General features: G+C 41.4%; 2 protein-coding genes across 4 annotated transcripts in view; one reads left to right on the top strand and one right to left on the bottom strand.

Moving 5' to 3' along the window:
• Nucleotides 1-8,546: 8,546 nt before the first annotated feature.
• On the top strand, nt 8,547-16,980 carry dct (dopachrome tautomerase). Of its 2 annotated transcripts, none has more exons than XM_086220572.1 (9): nt 8,547-8,563; nt 9,803-10,236; nt 10,308-10,607; nt 11,038-11,138; nt 12,996-13,162; nt 13,276-13,455; nt 13,565-13,700; nt 13,785-13,986; nt 14,649-16,980. In XM_086220572.1, the coding sequence occupies exons 2-9, from the start codon at nt 9,954-9,956 to the stop codon at nt 14,822-14,824; spliced, it is 1,545 nt and encodes a 514-aa protein (XP_086076698.1). In that variant the 5' UTR covers nt 8,547-8,563; nt 9,803-9,953; the 3' UTR covers nt 14,825-16,980. The 2 variants fall into 2 exon arrangements, with proteins under 2 accessions (XP_086076698.1, XP_086076697.1); XM_086220571.1 differs by lacking the exon at nt 8,547-8,563 and adding an exon at nt 9,129-9,156.
• LOC147252309 (glypican-6-like) overlaps nt 15,211-19,189 on the bottom strand; it is a 92,876-nt gene continuing 88,897 nt past the window's right edge. For both annotated transcript variants that reach the window (XM_086220569.1, XM_086220570.1), the window contains 2 exons: nt 18,437-18,612; nt 15,211-17,632 (listed from right to left, as the gene is read on the bottom strand). In XM_086220569.1, coding sequence (XP_086076695.1) covers nt 17,427-17,632; nt 18,437-18,612 — 382 coding nt within the window. In that variant the 3' untranslated portion in view covers nt 15,211-17,426. The remainder of the gene's footprint in view (nt 17,633-18,436; nt 18,613-19,189) is intronic.

Genomic DNA, 19,189 nt, shown 5'->3' with positions numbered 1-19,189 from the left:
CAAAAGTAGAATAAAGGAGTATTACAACTTTTAAGCGCCGCTACCGTGAAAAACTCTGGAACGAGTTGTTTTTATGACGAATAAAAATGGGTTAAGTGAAGTTGTTTTTTTTTTTGGTAACCTCTCCCAAAGACATGTCACCCATACAAACTCTTACAGGAGACACAAATTCTAAAAGCAGATATCAACGCTTTAATATTAGCAGGTGTAAAAATACACATAGCTAACACAGAGCAATAATAAGGGATTTATCTATGTAGGGCGCAAAGGGAATGCAGAGCCGATGCCTGATGCTGTCAGCTTGGTTTTCCTGTTGCGTCATTCACAACGCCGATGCACACTGAAGCCAAATATGGCAGAAGCCTCTATTTCTCAAACATCATGATCTCTTGTCAGGCAAACAGATGTCAGAGCACCATGAATTGTTGGATGTTTGTATGTCTATGTAAGACATGAGTAAACAAGTTGAAATATTTCCCCCTTAATTTGATGCACAATGCGTCTTGACAGCTAATTCAGCTCATGCAGATTCAAGAGCCAGTGTCACATGTCAGGTCCTTTACTGCTCAGACAAATAAGTTAGTTCAGTTCGCAGACGGCTAATAACTGCGTGTCGCCGCGCACTCGTAACGAATCAGGCGTTTCTGTTTGTCCTGTAATATTATCACCTGGTCCTGACCCTATCTAACCTTTTACCTGTACAGTCAATACACTCAAAGGTGATAAAAGACCACGAGTGAATGGAGTGTGTGTAATGTTGCAGCCAGCAGCGATTACAGAGGTAACATGAACACTTGGAAGCGACACTGAGACAAGGCTTTTTGTGCCTCCTAAATTGCTGGACAGCTCCAGGGCTGACATTTAAAACATAACATCACCAAACAAAAACACATTAAAAGAGAAAGGCTGAGCAGGTGGCTTTAAGCAAAACCTGAAATTCAAGTTTTGGCAAAGGCAACTGACCCAAATTTCCTGCCCCTTCTTCTCCTTAACATGCTTCTGCAAGCCTGGGCCCTGGGGTGACGTATCCCTTACACAGGGATTGCCAGTGCATTTACATAGCATGGTTAATGAGAGATCAACACCAGCAAGGCGCCTTGAATATAAAGCTTTCTTGTAAAAATAATGAGCGAGCGATTGATCCATACTCAAACAAGCCGGTTTGCTGAGTTAATACCAAAGGCAGATTATAGCCAGTGCCAAAAGTGCCCTGGCGTGCGACGCCTTTTGCTTAGAGGGTCCCCAAATTTGTCATCACATTAGCACATGGTCAAGGAGTACATCCTACCACTCTCATAATCTGCTTTCCTGCACAATTAGCCTTCTATAATAAGGCAGCTGCCTGACAGCTAGCTGGGAGAAAAGAGGAAAATCACTGAGTCTCGCATAAGATGGATGGATAATTCAGTGCCACTGAGATATAACAGTCGAAGGTTATTCTCTCTGAATCCTCACCTACTAGTGTTCACATTAGGTCGTATAGCAACATGGAGGCTCCTTTCCTGGTGCTAAGCATCTATTGCACTTTGATAAAGCCATAGCAGAGAGGGCGGTGGGGGGTAAAGCACCCAGGGCCAGCCTAGATGTGTTTTAGCTCCAAAAATCTGAGCAAATCAGATGATGGAAGACAGCAGGGGATGTCAAGTTTTCTGAATAAAATAATAGATAATTTCATTCTGACAAAGGTGAGGAAACTATGGGCAAGAGAAGAAAATAGCAGGAAGGGATGGAGAAGGGAAGGGGTTTGAAAAGAATAAGAAGAATTCAGTGCTGCTTCTTGCAAGGGAAAAGAAAAAAAAAACATTGATGACACCCGGTTCCATTCTTCCACTCTACCCTTTCTCTGCTCCTCGCCTCGCAGCACGGCGGGCTAAGCTGGGAGCTGTAATGTCATTAAATTGCAAATGCTTTTTTTTCATTTCCGACACACACTGTTTACTTATCTGGCAAAAACATATGTTGGAAGGAATCCGTTAAATTCTGCCCATTGCCTTGGGTGAAAGTGCAATAGAAACGGGCCCACTGAGCTCCTTCTGTCGTCTCCTTTTAGCACTTTGCCTTATCTACAAGGCTGCTTAGCAGCAAACTGGCGAGTTCAATGAAAAATGAAGATACAGAGCAAGATTAGGGAAGAACAGTGAGGGGAGAAATGCTTGGAGAGAGGGTCATCCCATTGCAAATGATTTCACTCCTCTCCATCTGCATAAATGACTATTTTTAAGGCATCTCCAGCGTCTGTATATTTTTCTCACTCTGCCACACATTTAATTTCACGCCCCGTGTTCTGAATATGCTTAAATGCATATCTCTGATGCACCTTTAAGCCAGAGGAAAGAGGATGGGGGGTAGTGGGGAGGGTACGAAAGCAAAATTAAAGATAAAATGGTGTGATTTGCACTACAAGTCTATTACTTTATGGCATTTACATATAGTTTACCTCTGCAATTCCAAGATTTTTTTTTTTCAAGCACCTTCCTATCAGTATTTGGGCTTGTATAAATATGTATAAATCTTTGTTGAGAAAAATAGAATTCCTGGCACTGCACTGGAAAGTTTCAAGGGTGCACTTTCTTGCTTCAACTTCTCCTGCTCCTGGGAGACTGTCAGCATATCTGCTGGGGGTGTTCTATCCCAGCCTGCTCCAACAAAGGCCCAAGCCCCAAGCACTGTGTGCCCCACGATCCCCTGATACCCCCCCCCACATACACACACACACCAGCGGAAGGAGCGGGGAGCCGGGTCACGGCTTGGCCATGGCGTTAGAGGAAGGGCCTGGCGAGGGTTGATACAAGTGAGAAGAGGCATCCTTGTCAAAAACATACTTGGACCATATCATCAGAGAGCACCTCAGACTCCCGCACCAGCCTCTCACAGCGACATGACGAATAGCGCCTCCATTTCTCATAGCGCCATGCTATCAGGTGGATGTGTTGTTCTGCAGTGGCGAGGAAGTTTGAGCTACGAGTGGAAAGCCCGCCCCTAACCAACAGGCTGTGGATTGGCCTGGGAATGAAAAGGACAGAGAGAGACTATTCAGAGCACGATTCCTTTCCCTCATTGTCTGCCCGCTTAGATTTGAATACGCTCACTCAAAGCAGACGAGAAAAATGCTTCAGCCTGGCGCATTGTTGCCTTTCTCTCTCTTCTTTTCTATTTGCAATTAAATGCATTTCAAATGGAACAACTGTACAGAAAGCATTTGTGATAAGAAGGAATTCCATTGCCTTTAACCCCCTTTGTAATGGCTTTGCAAATTTTTGAGTGCTTTTATTATGAGAACTGCACAATCCAAACATATCTCTGAATAGAAAATGCCATATAACTTAAGTATTGCTTCATTGAAAATTAAATTGCATTTAAAAATCATTTCTGGTCCTCTGTATTCCTCCTTTTTTAAGCCAATCTCAGTGTTTCAGTTGTGTTGCTTTGTGTGCAACATTGTGCTTTGACAGGACCCTTGTGTCCTGAGCGGTATCACACACACTGGTCCCAAGCATGGGATGAGATCAGTCAATTAGAATTAATGTCATCTGGTCATTTACAGCTAAACACCCTCCGTGTGTATTGTGTTTGCTTTGTGTGCAAAGCATCAACTGCAAAACCAATCTCATCCCCCAGACATGAATTTTTGGAGGATTTGAACGCTGTAAATAACTCCAAACCCTCTCTTACGAGGTTTACCCCTGGAGCACTTTGTAACTTATCAGGGCTGCCTTGTGCCTCCTCTAATGCTTGCATTATGCTCAAATGTAAATCGGTAAGCTGCCAGAGAGGTGGGCGGGAATCACTGAAGAAAGAATCACTGAAGGGTCTAGCCAATATTCTGATTGAGGCATTGCAAAATAAACAGTATAGTTTTGTTTTTTTTGTTTTTTTTAGAAGCCACTTGAATAAAAATACATCACATCGCTCTGTTATATTCACAAACAATTGTCCTTTACTGTTTTTTAAAAGGTAGAAAAAGTCAAACTCTTAGCTTCTAAAATTCAATTACACACGGCAAAGTTTCTCATATTCAAAATGCCGACACTTGTATGAAAAGAAACTTTAATATATTCTGAGTGAATGATGCCCAAGGGTCTGTTTTGTATTCCTAATTTCCATCTCTAATGGTACAAGAGACTGATTAGTAATTAGGGCAGACTCCTTTAAATGCATGTAATGAGCGTTATAGGTCTCCCATATACTCGGATGAAATCGGATAGCATCTTCATCAATTTAAACGCATATTGACCTTTAATGGCGATTAATCTACAACACGACTCTTCATGCTGTTTGCCCTTGAATTGGCTTCATAGTGTAATGAGTATATCATTGGATCTCCCAAATAATTGACCTCAAGCGTGTTTCTTAGCGTAACTATTAATCTTATTTTACAGTGAATAATTTGATCAGTTTGCCGGAGAAGTGGCTTATACCGGCGACAAACTAGTGCAGAGGGATGTGTGGCCCCTAGATATTAATTTGGAGATGGATAGGAGTCTTAAAGAGGATTAAAACTCTATACAGGCTACTCATTTCACATGAGTGCATACCACCCAGTCCACTGTATATATACTCTCAGTCGCTGCTTGGCATGGTTGAGATTTTAAATGGTGACAGTTAAAGTACAAAGATGTCCAATCCCAGACTATTTCATGGCATATTTGGTGGGGCATCCTGAAGGAAATGCAAACTGTTAGGGCCAGTGGAGGGCCACCAGGAACAGCAACACTGCCCCCCTGCTATTGTCTGCAGATACTGCACCCCCGTCCTGCCGTCTAAAAGAGTATAGTCATCCCCTCATATTTGTATGGGTTGAATATCAAGTAGAAATACTTCACCAGCCACCACAACTATGTACGAAGCATACCCAGCAGTGTTGACTCTTCGAAACATCTGCAAATAAAAATACATCGTCACACGTCACATCCAAAAATATTTAAACCAGACTTTAGAAAGAGATGTTGAATTCTAAAGAACGAGGTCTGTTGCAAATGTAACCAAATCAGAAAAATGTGACAAATCAGAAACGCGATAACTACTGTGGCAGTAGTTTTCATTATCAGGGAATTGTTGATGTGCAGATTTGCGTCATATTTTTTTCTTGGTAAGTATAATTTAATAAATCCCTCGGGGATCCCCAATGACACTAGTTTAAGACTTCGAATATTGATACTGAAAAATAAAATAGATCATATGTCAAAATTCATGGCATATAAAGGCAGAAACAAACATTTTCAAATCCAGCTAAAATAGCTTGTACTCTACCGTATAATGGAAAGAAATGAGTCAATCAAATATTAATTTCCTACATTTTTGGTGTGTCAACTGTTCAGTTCGGCACGATACCACTTGTCTAAATAACGGTCGTAAACTCCGTGCAGTGTTTCAACTTCAAATGAACTTTATGAGGCTGATCATTTGACAAGCGAGAAGAGTTCTGTCTGTTGCTTTGTGATGATTTAATCTGTGTCTTATTAAGTTCCACGCACACAACGGAACCACGTCAAGATTTTCCCCTCTAAAAACGCTGTGCTTGTTTGCTCACCGATAAGAATCTTTTCAGTCCGGTCTCGTCCCTTCTAAGAACCCTAATATGGAGATGGAGAACCCAAAAACTCTGCATGTTTTGAGTGGCTCCTCTCGCTAAATAAAATACTACGAAACACAAACGAGCAAAAACCCCTTGAATCTTTTTTCCCCCCTCCTCTTTTTCTTCTCACCAGTACAAAGCTCTTTTCTCTTTTCATCCTTAATGTACCTGAAGCAGCCTCAATTAAAATCTGAAAGGCCTTCTATTATTGAGGCAAACCATATTCCTGTAAACGTCTGGAGTGGGTTAAGTGCAACGTGCAATAATTCATACAAAGCTGCCAAGAAAATGCATCTCTTGGTCCACACTGGAACAAGTAGATAACCTCACAAATGAATAATCTCCATCTGAGCCCCTCATTGAAAAAAAAAAAAAAAAAACTCTCAACATAATGGTTTTATTTGTCCGTCTTCAAAGATACATGATGGACAATATTGTGCTGGACCTGAGGGGAACTCCATATGAAAAGGCAAATGGCCGTGAATAGGTTTGATCTATTAGGCAAAATGCAAATCCAGGTTCATTTCAGCCACTTCTCTTTTATTTTTTTCTCCTATAAATACGTTTCCATTTTGGTTTTTGTCAAAATCTTTTTTTGGATAAAAGCAGAAATATTCTCATAGCGGCCGATACAACGAATGCCCCCCCCCCCCTTTACGGATTAGCAGAAGAATAAATATCATAATATACTTAGATTTTTAATCATAAAGAGCTATATATTTGAAGTGACTGTTTCTCATACTCAGGGCCATTATGTTGGTGGCGCTCCACGGCTCTCTGGCACCATCCTGTGTTTCGGGATGAATAATGGATTCTTTTATTTACAGGTGCCCCCTTTTGGCCGGGGAGAAAAAAAAAAAAAAAAAAGCTTCTAACTTCTTAAATGAGTAAACTAAAAAAAAAATACATGCAAGAAAAAAGCCATCGTTTATTTGAGAGAATTTCCTGTTTTGCTGAAAGTAATGGTGCGGTTCCATTCAGTCTCACTCAATCTAAGCTTCTGTTTTGAATAGATTTCATTTTCGATTATAAATGTAAAATAAACATTATTTTCATTTATTTTCAATCCAGTATTAAAGAGTTTACTCACATTTTTGCCTCTCCTCATTTCTATCTTAACACAAACAGAAAAAAAACACCTCCAAATACTTGTTACTCTTGTTAAGTGTGAAGGTGTTGAAATTTTAGCAATGAATCTTCAAAGACATGCTCACACACAAGCGCGCGCGCACGCACGCACGCACACACACACATTAAATGTCACACACCTAAATGTGTTAGCCTACACTTGATGTTCGTTTCTGCACGTTTCCTTGTGTTACTCTAAATTTAATTTGACTCTGACTGAAGCTAAAGTGTGTTTTTCATTTACACACGATGTTATCTTCCCTTCGAATTTGTGCAGGATGATAGTTTTAGCGACATCCAGCTTTTCCTTTACGCAAAAATTCCATGGCTATGATGAACAAGAATCGAATCACTCACAAGAAACACGCTCGTTTTGAATCATTCAAACACACACACACACACAGACGTACTTACACACTCGTTTGCTTCAGTAAATGTGAGGTCATTTCTAAAGAGACATTCCGTTTGACTCCACGGAGGAATTCTCCCTCACTAATCCTGTCAGGTGCAGTGGACCTCACCGGACCTGTTGTGTAAAGGACTTGGCGGTCACACGAGTTCTCTCATCGGGTCATGTTTATGTCTGCTCTATGTACAATCACATGTTTCCTCTCTTTGGAAAGACTTAATTTATTAATCAGCACGTACGGTGTATTGAAAGTGGGATTAAAAAAAAAGAGAGAGAGAAGTGAATCCTATTGTGAAAACAACAGCAAAAAAAAGCAGAAGAGTTACAGCGATGAATGTGGGACTGAGCCCTCACGACGGCGCCGACGAGCCTTCACTCCGGTGTGTGGTCGGCGACCACTTTCCACGAATATGAAATTCTACAAGTGCTTAAACTGTCAGCAGTCACATGCTGGCTGCTGGAATGTATGAGTGAGTGAGGGTCAAAGAGACAAACCTAGGCATGGGGGGGGGTCATAAAGCCTCTTTGACGGGTGTGGAGTTTCTGCAAGGGAACAAAGGCCTCCTCTAAGAAAAATTCTTGAGAAACAGAATCATATTATTCCTAGAGGGCAGTGTCTTTATAAGATCATTGTTTTTCGGTCATGACGTCAAAGACAAACAGCACAGATGATCCTGTTTGCAGTCACAAGTGCGCCCTCACGGATACTCCGGCGAGCCTGCGCCACGGAACGGAAGAGTTAGGCAACGACACAAAAAATGAGAACGGATTGAAGACGTTAACGGACAGGAAATGTCTTTTAATATAGTCCTCTTTTTGCAGTCAACCCTGTCATTGCAATTCAACTCAAAAGTCAAACTTACCAAAAAATATGTTTCCGTTTCCCTTCCAGTAAACTCAAGAACACTCAAAGAAGCCTGTATTTAGCGAGGATGTATGGTGCCATCCGTGCGCTAAGCCTCAGTGTTCCTTCACTCAAAGTGTTCTATTTCAGAACTTCCACACAACGACCTGCTTCTAGAAGTATAGGTCTAAGCAGGTTGGGATCTTTTTTTTTTTTTGCACGTGTGTGTGTTTGTTAGGAGGGTTTCACAAAGACAAATGGAGAGGTCCTGCTGAAAGTTAGGAAGGAAGTAGTTCACATTGCAAGGGCACGCGATTAAGTCTGGGAAGCAAACTGGGTCAGATTATAGATCCTGGATCCTGAAGCCTGAGCGAGACCACTGGCAGGATGGAGATGCTGGTGATATTTTCCACTGATGAATTTCGATAATCCCTTAAAGCCACTTTATGAAATAGCATTTCAGGATAACTATTCTAGATAAAACAGTCGATACATTTATCAAAATTTGGATTAAATTGATCCAGACCGTTTGTTTGACTTCGGGGTAGAAGAAAGCTTCGGGGGGTGGGTCCCCGAATCACAGCCCTGGAAGACCAAAAACATGAATGTATGTGAAGACACTGTGTTCATACTGGGTATCTACATAGCCTCGGTGGTGGAGGACGTGTGAGCGCTAGTTTCAAGTTTCGTTGTGCTGTAACTATATAACCAGAGATCATGTCGTTCTTCCGTAATCCGATTTTACTAAACTTTTCTTGCGAGAGGCCATGATGAACGCTCAGGCGGCAAACAACCTTTTTTGTTTTTTTTTAAACTAGAAAACATAGACCAGTCGAAGATTCGAGCGGGTGTGAGCATCATCCGAAGACTTTCTCAGACTAACGCGTATTTCTTGTATTCAAATGCAACGATTCATCACATGAACTCCAGCCAAGTACCTCGACTTCAATCCCTCTTTTGTTGGAATCAGGAGTTTTGTATCAGTCATTGTCATCTTCTGCCTGGGGAGGATTTTGAGGCTCCCTCTTTCAAGGATACCAAACATTCAAGTCTTTGTTCATAAAGAACTGTTTTACTCACTTTATCCAAATTGTGTTTACGTTGATTGAGTTTACATTATTGCATCGTATTTTTTACATTTCATTCATTGTGGTTCTTTGCAGTTCGCTTTCTGCAACGCATCGTGGACGACGAATGAAGGTTAATACTCCCATATTTATGATGTCACGCTTCACGTTTGTGGGAGTTTGCTAAAACTCTTAAGGTCTAAAATTTGCCCCCTAAAAGTCTGAAACCAGAACCATAATAAGCTCTGAAAAGTTAAACTTCTCTTTGGGGTTTAAGTGATTAGTCCTCCCATCAACATTTACACAAGAGATCTGGGGGGGGGGCTCTGGGTAGAAGGCTGATTTGTTCTCGTAAGCCTAATTTGAGACAGTAAATGTTCCCATTTCAATGCGTGTTTCAGGATTTATCTCGATTTATATTTGAATCAATTTCTGGAAAGATGGGAGCCCGTTTGTTTTGTTCTTTTCTATCTGATCAATCTATTTTGAGGAAACCGCACATATTTGAGTCATTTGGTGCAGAAGGGACATCATCAAGGTTTCATGGTTCCTCCAGGCTGTTGCTCTGCACTCGTTCAGACTCTGGTTCAGCTCAGAGCTCCGCTGTCAGCTGATCATCACAAGACCAGTGGCTTAATCCTCCCTGGCTCTACAAAAGCCAGAAGAGGAAATAGTGGCTTTCTTAATAGGCGTCTAACCAACTGGAACACAAGATGATTTAGCTTTAAGCGCTCTCTCTCTCTCGCTCCCTCTCTCTCTCTCTCTCTGTCTTGTCACAGATGTTAAAACTATCACTGTATCTAATTTGAAGATACACAACAGGCGACCGTGGCACGCCGAGATTCCCCACTAATCAGTAGGAACTAATTGATCAGATTTACTGATCCACCAACTGATTTCTACGTGGAGCAAACAAACAGGTGGAGGAAGATGAAGGTGCTGGTGTGTCTCCTTTGTTTGCTTCTTTGGGTGGGACCTGCACAGGCTCAGTTCCCTCGGGTTTGTTGCACCGTGGAGGGGATCTTGTCCAAGCAGTGCTGCCCGGCGATGGGATCTGATCCAGCTAACATTTGCGGGTCCCTGTCGGGGAGAGGAAACTGCTCGGCTGTCCGAGTTGACAACAAACCCTGGGGGGGACCGTACAGGCTGAGGAACGTGGATGACAGAGAGCGGTGGCCCACCAAATTCTTCAACCAGACCTGCAGGTGCACTGGTGAGTTGATATCCCAGCCACATTTGATCAGGCTCCTGCTGAACCTGGATCACCAATGATTTGTGTTACAGGTAACTATGCTGGCTATGACTGTGGTCAGTGTAAATTCGGCTGGACAGGACCAAACTGCGACCAGAGGAAAGCTCCCGTCGTGCGTAAAAATATCCATGCCCTGACCCCTGAAGAGCTCCAGGAGTTCTTGGATGCTCTGGAACTGGCTAAGACCACCATCCACCCTGACTACATGATCGCCACCCAGCACTGGCTCGGACTCCTGGGACCAAATGGAACTCAGCCCCAGTTCGCCAACATCTCCATCTACGATTTCTTCGTCTGGCAGCATTATTACTCCGTCCGAGACACTCTGCTTGGTAAATGAGCTCTGTCACTTGTCGGCACATCAAACCACTGTGACTTCTTAGTTCATGAGAGTGATCGTTTATTGCCAATGTGACATCACCTGACATTTCTGTAACAGAGTAACACCATGAATAACTTGCCCCTAATATTTCATGCCAGATTTAATCACAATCCTTTGACGGCGTATTCATATTTACAAATGTAGCATTTAAACTTTAAATCTACCTACACACACATTGTGCAGGTTTAAAAGAATCACTAAAATTTGACGTTATTTTTGCATATATTGTTATAAAAGGTTATTCAAAGGGACAGCAGGGCAGAAGCTTGAGATAGTCACCTTTATGTTAAAAGTGTGGACTTCGTTTTGAATGTACTTTTTATCCAAGAGTGAGTAGTATTCTTATTTCTTTTACTTACAAAGTTGTAATTGTCTCGCAGGTCCTGGCCGTCCATTCAAAGCCATCGATTTCTCCCACAAAGGACCAGCGTTTATCACCTGGCACAGATATCACCTCCTCAGCTTGGAGAGAGACCTACAGGTACTTTTCTGCAAACAAAAAAGAAAGAAAATTCAAACCGTGACTTTAGAAAATACGAGTAGGTTGTGATCACAAGGGGAATTCTAATTCCCCATTTGGGCTGATGCAGTTTTATGGTAGTTTACTTTGGTTGAACTTGTTTAATTTTCCTTAATTTTACAAATAATTTTAAATTATAACTTCTTTTATTGTACAATATCATCTGTTTTGACAGAAGGAATGATACATCACCCAAAAATTGTATTTCAAGTGATCATATTAAAAAAAATTACTTTTTAAAAAAATGAATCAACAAGTCTTTAAGAACAAATTATTATTTAAAAGGATGACTTGAATGTGTCTTGAGCTCACGAAGATGTTTTTTCCTCTTGCATTACTTCTTTGTGACAAAGACAGCCGTATATGCTCAACAACATCTACCAATGAATCGTGACTAAAAAATGCCCTGAAAACCTCCACTTACAAATTCTCAAGCTCATTATCTGGTATAAGCCACAGCTTCTTTGCCGTAGCTCCATAATCACTTTGATTTCAGCTAAAACCAAGCCACAACACTGCCTTTCCCCCACTTTCTTGTTGTTTCTTCACGTTGGTACCAGACCTGAAATGTTATTATTACTTAAGAGCAGTAATTCTCAATTTTTTTCCAGGCCGAGGACCACTTACCCAGCTGTTAAAATACAACTCACTGGCCATTTATCTTCATCCCCAAAACGAGAAAATAGGTCCACTTCAAAAGTATATTTAAAATTAAATGAGAGAAAACTAATTGACAGTTTGACAAATGATACCATTTTCCCTCATTAATGTCTTTGACGCCTTTCGGACTGGGAGGGGCAAGATGGCTGCAACCAGGAGGACTCTGTCTTTGTTACTATTTTAGTTGTGCGGTCGGTGGGCGGCAACACAATGAGACATGACAAAAAGTCTCAAAGACAAACCAAATACCACAGCAAGTCAGTAACATTTGGTATATGAAGCTGATGGTGAGGTAAAAAGCACCAATGAAGTCATACATGTCCTCTCACACTTAGAGTGTCGTATTTTATCATCTGAATTCGCAGTAAAGTGATTCTCAGATACATGTTTTTTTTCCTTTTCTTCTGCAAGACAATGGAAAGAGTATTACTGTTATGAAATAACGACTAAACACATCTCGGCTTGTCAGTGCTACGTTAACAAGCACTCGTTAGCATATGCTTCCACTCGTTAGCTCGTGCTACCACCCCAGGCTACAAAAACTTGATTTCATAGCTGTGACATCACTTTACAAAATATACGAACTGTAATTTATAAATGCGCTGTGAATTCACAAAGCATTCACAAGGATAACGGTGACTCAGAGAAGAAGCTAGAAGAAGTTCGAAGCTATAGACATTCTTTATGAAGTGCTACTCGTGTCTGTGTGGCTCCTTTGTTAGCGTTAGCTTGCCGCTCTGCTGGTTGGCGTTTCCATGACAGATTGAGAAGGTTTCAGGGAAATTATGACAATTGTTGTCTGTAAAAACTCACTAAAGGTTGTCCATTAAGTCACTAGAAGAGACAGCAATGTTTTAAATGGATGAGTAGCACTAACTTGTATTTTTCACCGTCTTGTAGCCTCCTGAACTCTACTGCATCACACGTGTAGGACTCACATGTGGGCACACGTGGGCCACATTTTGAGTAGGGCTGATATAAAAGAGGAGTTGACAAGAAAATTGAACTAGAACAAAGGTTATATGGAGGCAAAGTTTTAATATCCTGCATCTAATAGTTGCAATCTGGATATCTACTGTTATAAGTCCCCAACATTTGACACAAACTAACTTATTAATGCTAACTGTTTAGCAGTAAAACAGTATTTGTGTCCTGCAGAGACTGACCGGCAACGAGAACTTTGCGATCCCCTTCTGGAACTTCGCCACAGGGCAGAGCGATTGTGACGTGTGCACAGACTCTCTGCTGGGAGGCCGCAACCCTAATAACCCCTCCCTCATCAACAACCAGTCCAGATTCTCTAGATGGGGGGTGGTGTGTAACAGGTATGTAACAATTATATATATATAAAAAAAAAACTGTAAAGAGGAAAAGAATCTGTCTTAATGGCTCATATCAGTAAAAGATTATAATGCTTTAACTGTTTTTTTCCTGCCAGTTTGGATGACTACAATCGCCTGGTGACTCTGTGCAATGGCACCAATGAGGGTTCGATTCAGAGGGGAATAGCGATGGGAGGAAACACGTCTCTGCCCACTATGAGTGACGTGCGAAGCTGTCTAGGCATCAGGGACTTTGACAGCCCTCCGTACTTCACCAACTCTTCCTTCAGTTTTAGGTACAGCGTCCATTAACAGTTTGAATTTATTTCTTATTATTTCACTCTGACTGCACTTCAGTTGCATGATCGCGCTCTGTTTAATAACCTCCTGCTCTCTGACTCCCAGGAACGCTCTTGAAGGCTACGAAAAACCAGATGGAGAACTGGATGAATCAGTCAACAATCTTCACAACCTCGTGCACAGTTTGCTCAACGGCACCAGCGCTCTGTCTCACTCTGCAGCCAATGACCCCATCTTTCTGGTCAGAACCTGTTTTCTCTTGATTTTGTGCCATGACGTGCCGGAATTGTTGTCATTAAATTGACAGTCGTGTTTCGGATCCCAGGTCCTCCACGCCTTTACTGATGCCATTTTTGACGAGTGGATGAAGAGGTTTGTTCCATCCAACGCCACATTCCCAGATGAGATGGCTCCCATCGGCCACAACAGGGACTACAACATGGTTCCGTTCTTCCCTCCAATCACTAACGAGGAGATCTACATCCCATCTGAGCAGCTGGGATATTCCTACTCTGTTGCCTTCGATGGTGAGCGATAGTTTAATGATAGATCTAATTAGTTTCTAACGTGTGACGCAGGCCGTAAATGCTGCAGTAACAGCAGGTCATGTAGAGTTTGTGTGTTTGTAGATTTACAAAAAAAAAAATCAATGACCTTTTTATTGTAGCGACTTCTGGTAGGTCAACAAGATCCATCTCACCGTAAGAACTTAAAAAACCATTTGATTTACATGGAAATTTCACTGTTTTCTTCTCCTGAGGAACAGCAAAAACATGCATAGTAATCGTGTTTCCTCTAGCACCACTTAGTGGATGTAGGAAGTAATATTTGCACCACAGTCCTGCGTTAGTCCTTTCTTAGTCCTGCTCATCACTGCTCACAGCTTCAGTAAGAACCTGAACGTGAATGCTCCAGAGGCGAAAGCTTCTAGTTTTAGATTGTTTTTATGCCACTTCCTAGTTCACGACATCACCACACTACACCCAAAAGTTCACTTTAACCACAAAACGTGCCGGGTTTTTCAAATACGCCAACATCGTCACCGATGCTGATCCACAGTTTCCCAAAACGTTTACCATCTTTGTTATTTGAAAGCAAAAATAACAAATGTGTATTTGAATTCACTGAGTGACCTTTTCACAGTGTTTCATCCAAAGTTTGTCTGAATATCTCCTCTTAATCTTTACAGATGCGGATGGAGGCCCCACTGTGTTTGTGCTGGGCTCTACTCTTGGAGGAGTCTTCATTGGACTCCTGGTGCTTCTCCTTATCTTCGTGCTCTACCAGCGTCAGCGGAGAAACAGAGGCTTTGAACCTCTGATAAAAGCAGACTTCACAAATAGGAAGTACACAGAGGAAGCCTAGATTTCATCAGCTGTCTTGAAAAGCACCGCATGCACGCTCTCACCCACACACACACACACACACACACACACCTAAGAGACGGAGCGGGCAATCTGCCATGTTTTGTAGACTGTGAAACAAGAGCAATATAACCTCGTAGATGAGTCACACCAGTGTTTTTTTTTTTTAGACATTAAACCCAGTTTCATATTAAAACAACATGAATCATGTAATATCCTAAAATACTGAGTGAATCCTGCAAGTTTGGAGTAGAACCAATCAAAATATTTTCAACGAGCTCACTAGAACATGATCTTTTTCAGTGTTTCGTCGCCTTCTGTAGTCACCACAAATGCAAATCTGTTGGAATGTTTTTTAATAAATATTTATTCTCAAGAACAGTAACAAAACACAAATGAAATCCTCTTAATTGCACTGTAAAACTGTAAGGCATATTTCCCTCTCTGTTTCTTCAGCCCAAAGTTTGAAATTATTTTCAAACAAACCAACTTAATTAGGATTTTAGTTCATACCACAATGCACTTATTGTAAAAAAGTCGACCTAAAGCGTTCTCCTGCTAATGCTATTTTTCAGATAATGTGTCTGACCAGACTTCCATTTTTAATATTTTATTGCAAAAATATTACCATTAAAAGTTCAATGATACAAAACATAAAAAGGGCATCCTTTAAGATCATTATTCACAAAGAATCCTTCTAAATGTAACATTTCATATATTTCCTCTATGATTTTGTTCTTGCAATGTGAATGCAACAAAAAGAAAAGCTCGGCAATTATTCTTTGATAAACTGCAGAAGGTCTAACTCTAATTCCTTGAATACGTAAGCTTAGCTGGCCTGCTGGTTATGGAGCTGACGGGTTCTTGGAGAACAGTGGCGGTACATCCAGGCTGGTTTTGTCCGCCCCCCTCGAGCGGTGCCAGGCCTCTCACATTCTCTGGAAGTACGCTCTAGTGAGGAGCTTCAGCGAAGCGTTCAGCCCTGTCCGGCCTCCACTCTCCACAGATTCTCATTTCACAGGTGACTGTGGTCGGCTTCAAGCCTGTCTGTGCTGCAGACGTAACCATCCAGGCTTCACAGATACATTTAGGGACCCTTTCTTTGCATTTCCAGTAACCACTGTGTTGTGTTTGCGAACCTCTTCTCTTAATAATTCCATCACCCTTTGCATTATGGTGCTAATGAATTTCTTGAAAACTGCGAATGTTGCCGCTTTTCTTGCTTTCAGTGCCCGTTTCGGTGAATGTCATTCCGAGTACCACGGTTACAGAACAAGATTTGTGTCTGCGGAAGTGATTTTTACAATTTTCTCCAGATGCAAATTCCAAATTTCTGTCAGAAAACATCTCTCTAATTGTTTCAAATGAATCGAGAGAATGAGCGTAACGAGCAGCGAGACTTCATTTGTCGATGTTGATTCTGTATTGAAAGGACGTGCTGGGTAAGAATATGTCTGAACAGAATACATGAAAAAGGACTAAACTTCTTTGTGGTTCAGCAAAATCTCCCTTTTAAATTTCTCCGTCTGAACAAGAAGCGCATGTGTAATTGCATAAATCTGTACATAGTTGATCATGAAAGTATTTTAGCCCTCTAAAACTTGATTGGCAGCACGCGCTCTTGAACAATACAGAACCACCACCATGTCTGCTTGACAATAATCATTCCGTCCAGGCTGTCTATCTCCCGAGGCCAAGTCTGTGAAACCAGCATATGAGAATATTTTGCAGATAATTAATTTGTTGCGAGGCAAATGAAAGCATAAAATGTCAGCCTTGTCCCCGGTAACATAGTGTGAGTTAAACTCATGAGGACAGGGAGGTGGAAATATCCCAGAGAATAACTGGGGGTCGATCCACCGTTATAGACTGGAACTACAATCTCACAAAACATCATGGCTGGCGTGTGAAACAGAAGCTAAATAATCAAGTGGCAGCATCTGATCAGAAATAAAAATGAACAAAAAAAAATAGACAGTTTTAATGGAATATTCCATTCTCATGAAAAAACAAAACAATCATTGGCACGTTTCATGGCAATGGAGCAAGAATTCGATAACGATTTTAAGATGTTCCTGAATTTTCTGACTATAAGATCATTTGTTTTTTTGTTTTTTTTAACCTTTCAAATAATATATTAAACAGAAACTTCCTGTGCCTCTCTTCGTTATTTCAATAACCACATTCTTAACATCTTTCAATACACAAACAATTTTTTTTGCTTAAAAAAACAAAACAAAACAAAACAAAAATTAAAACAAAGTGCGTGTTCAATTTTTCCACACGGACATTACCGCCTGCCATATGTGCAAGTAATACCTTCTTCTTTTTCAATCTCCGAGGCAGAGTTTGTTGGGCTGGCATCAGATGGTGACGCCATGAAATATCAAGTCTAAGGATGGCACTGCACAATCTTTGGGAAAGTGGGAAATTATGATGCATGGCTGCTCTCGTTTTTCAGAGCAAACTCCTTTAGCCTCGAGGCTGTCAGCCGGAATACTGTCTGGTGAACGTAGCTCCAATCTGCCTGAAGACAAAAACTGAAAAAAAAGAAAAGAAAAAAGAAAAACCCTGCGGTCCATGTTTAGCTGGTCCCTCCAGCATTATCTCCATTGTCGCTGGAGTGCCAGGGCTGAGAGGGCCAGCATGGTTGGCAGGGCTACAGAGGGTGCACAGACTGCTGCAGCATCATCCACAGGACCGCTCCGGTCAGCTTCCACTATGGGGGCTTCAGAGACGGTGCCATCCATATCTGTCGGGCAGACCTCTGTGCAGCCGCTTCCACTGCCCGAGCCACTGCCTTCATCGCCTGTGTAAAACCACAATAAAGTAAAAAAAATAAAAAAGGCTGACCTTATTTAGAGAGAAATGTGATATCACGAGAAAATCATCCGTTTCCTTCATTTTCAAGCCGTTTCCAGCTGTTAAGATGAGCTTGTCTGTAGCTGCAGCATCGTTTCATAACACAGACACGGGAGGAGAGAGGAATCACTCCTATCATCTGTATCTTGGAAGAAACTACCTGGAAATACTTTCAACACGGTGTCTCAAATCGGATTGAAAAGAAAAAAAATCTATATTGTTTTGACTGCACACCGTCTGTGTTTACGTGGCGCCCATGATGCCTCACTGCTTCCTAAAAAGCTTAAATAATGATTTTAACTTTTTCCAATAAAAGACCTTAAAATGTCTTAAATTCATTTTCTGTGTGCAAATACGTTTTCCCACGTCAGTGTGAGAGTTTTCTATTCTGGAAGATGAAATAAAGAATATAAGCAGTAGAAAAAGATTATTTCTGGTTAGTGCGGCACTGTTAAACCACATTAAGAAGCGCTGAGCGAACGTGTCTGGTGGAACTAAGGCCTTGTTGATGCAAACTAGGAAAATGCAAATTTATGACAAATGCCGATTACTCCCGGTGGTTGAAGATGGCGCCTGAAAATGCGGCAGAATCAGCGCGGGTCGACTCACATCGAGCATATTTTTAATAACTTTTTTTTGCGCGTTGCCACCTCTAGCTTGACCTTAAAATGTCATTCTAGAAGTATTAATAAAGATCTTAAAAAGTCTTAAATGTAAGTTGTTTTGAAATGCCTAAAAGAGAGTGGCTCACTTGAGTCCTGAAAGTAGATGTCGTTGCCGTTGTAGGCATTTTTCAGCTTGTTGGTCATCACCCTGAGGGCCATGATCTGCTGACGGATGAAGGTGTCCGGCCGGGTGATGTCCACGCTGACCTCAGGGTTATTCATCTGGTTGGTCAGCCCATCCTTCTGGACTTCAGGGAAATACCTTTCAGATTGAAAAAAAAAAAAAAGAAGGAAGAGACAAAAAATAAAAAAGGTGCATGCTTTTAAAAGGACGTTGAATCCACCGAGTGTTCGTCAGTAAATTATCGGAATAATCACAGTGATACCAGACAACCTCCTTGTGTTGCTTTAATTCTCATAATTAGCGTTCAGTCGAGGAGGAAACAGGGGTTTTAATATTTTAAGCTGTGGGTCTGGCTCTCAAACAGCTCTTGGGAATAAATACAAGGACAAATCAATGTCAGATAAACGCACGTTTGACCCAGTAACGTTGGCTAATGCTCCAACATACTTTTGAGACATTTCTCCAGGGAAAACACGTCAGCTGCCTGCATGCCTGTTTGATAAATACGGAGCAGGTCGTCATGTGAGGGCGTTCTACAAATCGTCTGACACAACAGCATTTGTTTCCCACAGGCCTGGGACAATAAACACATTGGAAATTTCTGACAGATCTAAAAGGATATTTGACGTCCTTGGATGATATCGGGAAGGTTATTTTTCTTCCTTTGGGAAAGAAAAACACGAGCAACAACAGCCCGAGTTCAATTATTAGCATT

Source organism: Aulostomus chinensis, chromosome 12 (assembly GCF_037954235.1).
Source record: "Aulostomus chinensis isolate RoL2024-O1b breed Wild chromosome 12, RoL_Achi_v1.0, whole genome shotgun sequence".
Lineage (NCBI taxonomy): Eukaryota > Metazoa > Chordata > Actinopteri > Syngnathiformes > Aulostomidae > Aulostomus > Aulostomus chinensis.
This window is presented reverse-complemented; position numbering and strand designations above follow the sequence as displayed.

What these genes read in the sequence shown, in the direction of transcription:
- dct (XM_086220572.1), top strand. Translation starts at nt 9,954, where the DNA reads ATGAAGGTGCTGGTGTGTCTCCTTTGTTTGCTTCTTTGGGTGGGACCT. An exon ending in CCAGACCTGCAGGTGCACTG is followed by an intron (nt 10,237 to 10,307) that starts GTGAGTTGATAT and finishes TTTGTGTTACAG; the next exon opens with GTAACTATGCTGGCTATGAC. An exon ending in CTACTCTGTTGCCTTCGATG is followed by an intron (nt 13,987 to 14,648) that starts GTGAGCGATAGT and finishes TAATCTTTACAG; the next exon opens with ATGCGGATGGAGGCCCCACT.